At 53.3% G+C, this 8,910-nt stretch overlaps 1 protein-coding gene across 1 annotated transcript; it reads right to left on the minus strand.

The window, feature by feature from the left end:
* Positions 1-455: 455 nt before the first annotated feature.
* On the minus strand, positions 456-8,009 carry SLC22A6 (solute carrier family 22 member 6). The gene is made up of 10 exons (XM_014729634.3): positions 7,274-8,009; positions 6,812-6,915; positions 6,402-6,556; positions 5,005-5,173; positions 4,404-4,527; positions 4,132-4,247; positions 2,857-3,071; positions 2,611-2,719; positions 1,054-1,257; positions 456-754 (listed from the first exon to the last, which is right to left on the minus strand). Exons 1-10 carry the CDS (start codon positions 7,640-7,642, stop codon positions 664-666), a joined length of 1,656 nt encoding a protein of 551 aa, XP_014585120.3. The 5' UTR covers positions 7,643-8,009; the 3' UTR covers positions 456-663.
* Positions 8,010-8,910: the final 901 nt, after the last annotated feature.

Consider the following 8,910-nt stretch of genomic DNA (forward strand, 5'->3'; position numbering starts at 1 on the left):
CCACGGGGCCAAACAGCAAACCGGCTTTGAGTCTGGACACTGCTGGAGCAGGGGCCAGCAGCCTGATGTCACAGTTGCTGGTGTCCTTTTTTTCACGCCTTTCTGCCCGAGGTTCCCATCAGCCCTCCCAGAGGGGGAGGAGCCTGAAACAAGGCCTCTGATTGGCTGCTTTCATTTTAGTCCCTTTGTCAATTTCCAGTCTGACAGGGAAGGGGAGGGGCGTAAAGTATTTAAAACTCACAGAAATATTTAAATAGGTTAGGGAAGGAGTGAGGGAAGAGGGAGGGAAGGAGGGACAGAGGAGGGGGCTGAGGTAAGAGATTCTTCTCCAATTGTCTGGGATGGTTTGTAAAGTCCTGGGGCTTGAGGGCGGGGAAGAGACTATACACTTTTGAGCTGGAAGCTCGCTGATGCCGAGTGGCTGTTACATTTGAGACAAGAGAGACAAAGGAAGGTGCTGCACACAGACAAACTTTTTAATGATGTGTTCTTAGTGGAGTCTATTCAGAGCGGGGGGGCGGATGGGGGGGGTGCCTCTGGGAAGGTACTTCCCTAAACCACAGCCCTGACACTTGGGCTGCCATTCCCCCTTCTGGTGTGGATGGCCCGGGACCTGTAGGACCCTCACTCCCTTTAGGGCTCTGTGAGGCCCTTTCTCAGTGCTCAGAGTCCGTTCTTCTCCCCTGCTGAGGCCTGGAGTGGGACCATCTGCTTCTGCTGCTCTTGCTGCAGTCGGTTCCGATTCCCTTTCCTCCTGGGGGACAAGAGAGTGGTGTCCTGGGTATGCAGCCTCCAGGCCAGGGCTGGGACCTGGGGGCTCCCAGGGGCTCTTTACTCAGCTATGCCCAGCTACTATCTCTCTGGCTCCAAACATCTACTGACCCCTGGAGTTGGGAGGCCCAGGAAGGACTCTAGGAGACTCTCACCCAACTGGGGGAAATAGGGACAAAGAGCCCTGACCTGGAAGACGAGGCCTGGGTTTGAGTCTCAACGCCACCCCAGCCTGGATATGTGACCTGGGGTGAGTCTCTGCTCTTTTGGGTGGGGGCTCACCTGCTTTCTATGTCCTGCACAGTGTCTGGCAGTGGCTGGCCCAGGGTCTCTGGCAGGAGGGCAGTGGCAGTGCTGGCAGCCACAGGGACAGCGCCGTAGATAAAGAGAGGCAGGGACGAGTAGAGCTCGGAGGTCATGCTCACCAGTGGGCTCATGATGCTGCCCACTCGGGCCGTGGTGCTGCCCATTCCCAAGCCAGTCTGCCTGCAGGGCCCGGGCAGGGGGGTGGTGTCGGTTAGTGTTCTGGCACATATACCCAGATGTTCAGGCCCCCTCCACGCCCCCCTCCCGCCCTGCCCCGTGTCTCCTCTGTTCCCTATTTGATTACCAAGCCAATTTAGCATTTGTTTTAGAGATTAACAAAACAAAACAAAACAAAACAGGTTGGGAAGGGCTCTGGCCAGAGAATCCGGAGATTGCCTTTTGCCCCTGCCCTTAACTTGCCATGTGACCCTGGGTAAGTCTCTTTTCCTCTCTGGGCCTGTTTCCAGCAGTCAAATCAGACAGTTGAGTTAGGCTGTTCATTCTCAGATCACCTGAGGGGTTTTTTGAGTTATAGTTGCCCCGGCCCCCGACACATGTATTAGATTAGAATCCCCACGGGAAGGGACCTGGAGTGACATGTTAAGAACATTCTCTATGAGAGCCGAGGTTAAAAACATTGACTCAGGAGACAAACTGTTTGAGTTCAAATCCACGCTTCCTTACCTATGAGCTGTGTGACCTTGGGCAGGGACTTAAACGCTCTGTGGCTCAGTCTCCTCATTTGTAAAATGGGAATAATCGTTGTACCTACCTCAGAGGCTTATTATGAGGATTAAATGAGTTGATAGTTGTAAAAAGTTTAAGACAGTGCCTGGCACATAGGAAGTGCTTTATACTATTGTTCTGCTCCCTGAAATCCCATGAGGGGCACTGGACAGTAACCATGACCCCTCAAAGTTCTCATTCCAAGGAGCTTAGGGAAGCCTGACATTTCTTTGACATCTCCTGTGACTTTTGTGTCCCATTCTTAAAATAGACTTGTGTTTCTTGTTTCTTAATGCAAAGACACTCCCTCCTCCCAATCTTATCACTCGAAAAAGCTGTGTTTCTCTATACAGATGGCATATTATCAAGTACCACCATTATTAAGTGTCGCTCCCATGATAGAAAAGTGCTTTCATATTTGTGTGCTTTGGTTTCAGATGTACCACTTGGTTTATAGCTGGAATTTAGATTTGGTGGCGGATCCTAACGTGTGCTTTGAAGATCAAGGGGGGATGTCAATTCATTGCCTCTGAGATGTGTCTCCTGGGCTCCCTACCTCCCTGCCCCGATTGGTGGCTCCTTTTGAGGTCTTCTTCTAGGGTCAGGTAAGGGCTTAGTGGGAGCCACACCTGTGTTAGCCAGGCCACAAAGCGTGTATTAAGTGGCTGCACAGATGTACCTTGCACAGATGGGTGCTGGGAGGGGGCCTTGGGCTGGGGCACACTGGACCGTGTTTTGGGGTCTGACCCACGTGCAGGGGAATGTCTTGCCCCAAGACCCCCCCCCCCGCATTAGGTTCTCACTCACCGGATCATTGTGGGGTACAGCTCCCCAGTATACAGGAAGATGCAGTTGAAGGAGGAAGCCAGGCAGCCCTTCCCCAGCACAGCGAAGGAGGTTCGGACAATGTACTGGTCTAGAGAGAGAGGAAGGGGATCAGCAGGAGCTTGAGAGTGGGGGTTGGGAGGAATTGGCCCCTCTCCCTTCTGAGAAATTGGGTCATGTCTGGGGATGGGGCCAAGGATGAGGGACCAAGGTGCTCGTGGTGCTCACCCTGGGGTACCACCCCATTGAGCAGGATGCAGATGCCCGCCAGAAGCAGTGAGGCCATCTGGGCAGGCCGGCGGCCCAGGTAGTTGATGACAAGGAAGCCCACAAGCTTGGCAGGCAGGTCCACAGCACCAAAGATCACCTGGATTAGGTAGATGCTGACCCCAAAGCCCTGCAGGTCCATGACCAGCCCGTAGTAGGCAAAGCTAGTGGCAAACCTAGTGGGGAGGGATGAGGGGTATGGAGTTTGTTAGGAAGGCTTAAAGGGGGAGGGGGGTGCTCATTCAAAATAGAGGTGAGCTGCATTGAGTACCCTGCTTAAGAAGCTGGAATCTGCCTTGGCTAATATTTCCTTGGATACTCAGTACACAGTTTAAATATTGGGGTAGTCCTCCAATACCCCAAATTTCTCAATCTTCTGATAACTAGTGTCCTCAATGTATTAGGGAATTTTGACTTAGTTGCTATGTAGGATTTATACAGTTGTAGTCTTTATCTTATGCATTGTTACTGGGCTGAGGGAGGGAAGGTGCCGCTCCAGGCCTTGTCTTAAGGGCCAAGGTGTTGGGAGAGGCCAGAGCCTCCAGGACCTGTCCACGGTCCTGGAATGGGTATTGTGCTTCTTAAGATTTCAAGAGCACACAAAATGAAGATCAGGTCATTGGATGGAACCCAGAGCCTGGAGTAAATCCCAAATTGGAAGCAAAGGATTAATTGATAGGATTGTTCCTTCTGACCACGCTTCTCTTAACTGTCATGGGATTGCTATGGTGGTAGGATTGGGAGGGTAGTGCATAAGAAGGGTAATGGGAATGTTACAATGGGAAAGGATGATTTTTGGTTGATAGCAGCCTTGGCCAAAGTGTACTTTTAGAGATGAACTTTAGGCATCTTACTGCTGGGGCCTGGGTTTCTGGCAGGCACCACAAGGCCAGTAAAGTGTCCAAATGTTTTGCAAGCTAGGCTGGTCTCTGCCTTCATGATGTAATACTATTGACTAGGGGCCACCAATCCTCATGAAGTGTTTCCATATTGGAACAGAGTTGATAAAAGGAGGAGATGGAGAGACTGATGTCCAGTATGGGGACTGGAACTGAACTGAGGCTGGAGGTCATCTGGTTCTCCAAGACTCTCCCTTGTGGAGGATTACTTCCCCTCAGAGCAGGTCTGCTGACTTTTCCTCCCTCTCATGAGGCTTCTTCCACCAATTGCATCCACTGTCTCCCCAACCAGCCGTTTGTCTCTTAGTCTGTCTATCCGTCAGTCTGTCTGTCCTACCACAGCATGGAGAGGCAAAGGAAGAGGCGGCGAAGGGCAGAGCAGCGTAGTAGCTCCTTGGCTGAGGCCTGGCTTTTGCCCATGGTCAGCTCCTTCTGTAGACTGGCCCGGAGCACCTGCCAGGATGAGCAGGACTCAGGGCCTGGACTCCTCCAGGAGCTCCTCCCAGCCTAACCCCTTACTCAGGGAAGAGCTCTGGGTCCTGGGCCCTGGGTTTAGGGTTTGGGGATAGAGCCCTGGTGGGGTGTCATGGGAGGTCTCTGGGGTCTCACCTCCATGCTTAGCTTGGCCCCCTCTTCCTGCTTCCCATTGATCCAGGCCACTCTCTGCAGGGCCCTCAGGGTGAGGTCTAGCCTCCCGGAGGAGGCGTGCCAGCGGGCCGACTCGATGAAGAACCTGGGAGTGGGGGTGGGGGTGGGTATCGGTATGGCTTCAGTTCCAGTCGGCTGGGCTAGGGACAGGGGGTAGGCTTTCTAGGGGCCTGCAGTGGGACTTTATTTAAGGCTGAGAACCCAGGGGCTTTACCAAATCCTTTTCTCTAGGACCACAAAGCAGTGCTCAGCTTGGTGACCTTTCATTCCCCAACCTAGGAGCTCAACTTTTGGGTGCTGGGTTAAAGGAGCAGTACAGGCAGGCTGGAGAACTGGGGGAAGGTGAGGGAAGCCAGAGAATGGATACCCTTGGCCAAATCCCTCCTCCCACAGCCTCTATTTCCCCATCTTTCACATTGAATCATTGGCCTGGATTTGATCTTCTGCCTTTGACCTTTTCTGATTCTATGGAGTGGAGTGTGCAGCAAGATCTGGCGGATGTCTTATTCCTTCAGCCCTCTGGGGTCCTGTGGCACCCCCACCCACTCTGAGCCCCACGCACCAGGAGTAGATGAAGAATGCGAAAAAAGGCAGAGAGACGAGCAGCTGCAGGTGGCGCCAGTGGGGCACGGCATAGGCTATACCGGCTAGGAGAAACTGGCCCATGCTGTAGGTGTAGCCCATCAGGGTGCCCACAAAGGCTCGTGTGTGGATGGGCATCCACTCCACATCTGGAAAGAGGGTTAGAACAGAATGGTGCAACTTCCCAGGCTACCAGGTGGAGACCCCTGGGGCAGGCAAAGACCCCTCTCTCCATCCAAACCTTGGTCTGTCCCAAGGATCAGTGGAAGATACATCAAATGAGGTTGGATGCCATGGGAGGGAAGCGGGGGATAGGGATGGGGAGGGGGGTTCAGAATCCCCAGGTATTTTCCCCTCCACTCCCCTACGGTTTTTTTGTTCCCTCCCAACCTACTGTCCTGGCTGGGGGCCTCTTTCCCTTCAGTGCATCTCTGACCACTAGTCCATCCTTAGCAGCAGCCACTCCTCTGGTCTTCCTTAGCCTGGGTCGGATTCCAGCCTCAGTGGCCAGGGCAGCTTGGAGGAGGCAGTGAGCTTCCTCCATCCTGGAGAGTTGAAGTGGGAGTGGGGCTACCTCTTTACTGCAACCTAAAACCCAGCTCTGTTCCTTGTGTGCTCCTGATTTGGCTGCTTGGGCAGCTGCTTGGAAACTTAGACGGGCCTTTGGGGCTGGATTCTCTAGTTGTCCTGCCCCCGCTCCAGCCCAGTCTTGATTAATTTCTTTAGGCCAGAGAATCTCAAATCTTTAGATTCCCTTCTGGGCTTGAGGGATGACCTTGGGTAAATCCCTTCCCTTCTCCTCTGTCTCAGCTTCCTCAACTGAGAAACAGGGGGAAGGGGAGTCGTCTATCAGGGGATGCACACTGATGGATCATGGACAGGCCATGCTCAGTCCATAAATGTGTCTTGTCTATATGATGCTGGCTTGCCCTTTGTTAAAAATATTAGAATTAATTGCTAACATTAAAAATTGGGATATTTTGTATTAATAAAAGGGAGGGAGAAGATCTGATAGTCCTGAAACCTTCTGATTGGAGCAGCTGAGTGCTGTGGCCCCTCTGGATGGATGTGACTCTCCTTTGGATACAGTCCTCACTGTTCCCTAATGTCTCTTGTACTCAATCTACTTCAGTCATTTACGGCACCTGCCTGGCCCTAACAATTGAGTTTGCAACCTTGTATCTAAATGAAAGATCAGGATGGAGTAAACCTGAGAAAAAGGCTGTTATGTTGGCTGGAGAGGCAGACCCAAGGACAGGCCGAGGGCAGGCAGAGCTCAGGAGGAGTGGGCTAGGAGAGAGGCTAGGAAGGGGCTGCTGGACCGAGTGGTCGGGGGGAGTGGGTAGGGACCCGCCCTGCTCTCTCAGCATCACTCACTCAGTGTCATGCTGTTGAGGACAATGCCAGACAGTGACATGCCCGAGAGGAGCCGGAAGACACAATAGACAGAGAAGTTGGGTGCGAAGGCTGCACAGGTTCCTGACACGGCTGTCTGCAGGTAGTTCAAGGTCAGTACCTTCTGGCGGCCGAGCCTGTGGGGGAGGGAAGACGTGCAGCAGGGGTCCTGAGGACCAGCAGAAGTTAGGCTGGGCAGGGAGAGGAGTTTTTGCCCCGGGTGAGGCCCTGGGGTGGGGGCCTTCTGAGGACCTGTGAAGTATCATGAGGCTGGTGCTGTAGGTCCTCAAATCAGCCCCAGCTGGGAATGCCAACCTCCCACCTGGGTCCCCCTGAGCGCAGCGAGGAGTCCCCAGTCCCAGCCCGCCCCCTTGGCCCTACCCAGGACTGACCTGTCTGACAGGGACCCGAACACCATGGCTCCGAGAAGCACCCCTACCATGTACAAGGACTGAGCCAGCTGGCGTAAGGCCCTGTGAGAGCACACGAGGTCCCACTGTGGGGAGAGGCGGGGCAGGGGTCAGGCAGAGACGAGCCTGGGCTGCAGGGCAGCCCCTTACCCTCCATCAAGCTGCCCTCTGAGGTCAGTGGCACCCTCTTCTCTTGACACTTCTGTTTGCTGTTTGTGTCCCTGGTCCCAGGGGCTGAGAGACTTTTCTTGACTCTGCAACTGTCACATCCACCTTTCCTACAAAGGCCCCCATCTTGAACTCTTTTCTCCATCTTCCCATCTTGGCCTCTGGAGAATTTGAGACAGTCTGTGCATGTGTGTGTGTGTGTGTGTGTCTGCCTGTCTGTCTCACAGGGGAAGACACAGTCTGGAGCGAGCATGGAGGGGCCCCAGGTATCCTCACCTCAGTCACAATGGTGGAAGGGAAGGTGCTGTTGTCATAGATCCAGCCATCGGTGCAGGGCTCTGTGACCCCTGTGCTGTTGGTCTCGGTGCCATTGGGAAAAGGTGGTCCCTGTTGTGGGAAGGTGAAGCGGAGGCAGGACTCAGGCCGCCCCTTTCTGTTCCGGGGCAGCCAGGCCTCCAGCTCCCCGTCCTTGCTGAGGTTGGTGTTGGCAGGTGGGCGGCAGTGGTGGGTGGGGATGGCGGCAGTGAAGTTCTGCAGGGTGTTGTGGGAGGCCATCAGGAGAAATGGGAAGATCACCAGAAGGACCTGGATCTTCTGGAAGCGGCCGACGCCCCCCACCTGCTTCAGGAGGTCATTGAAGGCCATGGGGCCAGGCCCAGCCGAGCAGCTGGGGGCTAAGGACTCCCAGTCCCGGGACCTCCGTCTTTGTGTCTGTCTGCGCTGTTCTTCACTGGAGGAGAAGGGCTGCCGTTGCTTCCGCAGCTGAGTTGCTCCGAGAGCTGAATCTGAGCCGGCTCTGTGGGGGGACAGCAGCCTGGTTGGGCTGCCCCTCCTTCCTTCTCTCTCTCCTTGTTCTGTCCCTCCCTTTCCCTTGCTGCCTCTCCTCACTTGGGGGCAGGGGGCTCAGCTTTCAGGGTCTGCTGTAGCCCTGGTCCCTACATGGGCAATATTTAATCCTTAGCCTGGAGGGAATGAGTTAAAGTGTGACTTGGTATCAGAGGGATTAACCCTCCAAGTATCCTTGTGTCAGTGGAATTTCTCCAAGTGGGTATAAAGGGCGGGAGAGGGTGGACTGCAGTGGGGGTGGTGGGAGGGCATGTGCTGGGAAGGCCCATTTGAGTTTCTGGGGCAGAAGGGGGCAGGCTGGGACCTTTCCGTCTTCCTTTCAGTGAGAAGACTGGGCTCTGGGGAGTGTGGTAGCCTCTTAGGGGCTTCTGTCCTTTTTAGTGGATGGGATCCAAACAGTCTGTTTTCGGGAAGAGTTGCCAGAGAAAATACAGGACACCCAGCTAATTTGAATTTCAGATCAACAAGTAATTTTCTTTTCTTTTTTTTTTTTTGGTGAGGAAGATTGGCCCTGAGCTAACATCTGATGCCAAACTTCCTCTTTTCGCTTGAGGAAGATTGTCACTGAGCTAACATCTGTGCCAATCTTCCTCTATTTTGTATGTGTGATGCCTCCACACTATGGCTTGATAAGCGGTGTGTAGGTCTGCACCCAGGATCCAAACCTCAGGATGTACCCCGGGCTGCTGAAGTGGAGTGCAAGAACTTAACCATTGTGCCACTGGGCTGGCCCCCCAAATAATTTTTTCTCGTGGAAGTATGTCCCTAATATTAGATAGTATATACTTATACTGAATAATTATTCATTGATCTGAAATTCCAATTTAACTGGGCATCCTGTATTCCTATTTGCTAAAATTAGCAACCCCGGTCTTTGGTCTTCTGGTGACAGCTCATGTCTTATAGGACCATGGCTTGTTCAACTGGAAGAAACAATAGAGATCAGAGGCTGCTTTTGAAGGAGTGGAACCTAAGACCAACGTCACACATGATGTAGATCGATTCTTCTAGTGTCTCAACTCTCACCTTCTTGCTTTTCCTGATTCAAATTTTTCACTTTGTCTTCT

The sequence above is a fragment of the Equus caballus genome, chromosome 12, assembly GCF_041296265.1.
Source record: "Equus caballus isolate H_3958 breed thoroughbred chromosome 12, TB-T2T, whole genome shotgun sequence".
NCBI classification, from domain to species: Eukaryota; Metazoa; Chordata; class Mammalia; order Perissodactyla; family Equidae; genus Equus; species Equus caballus.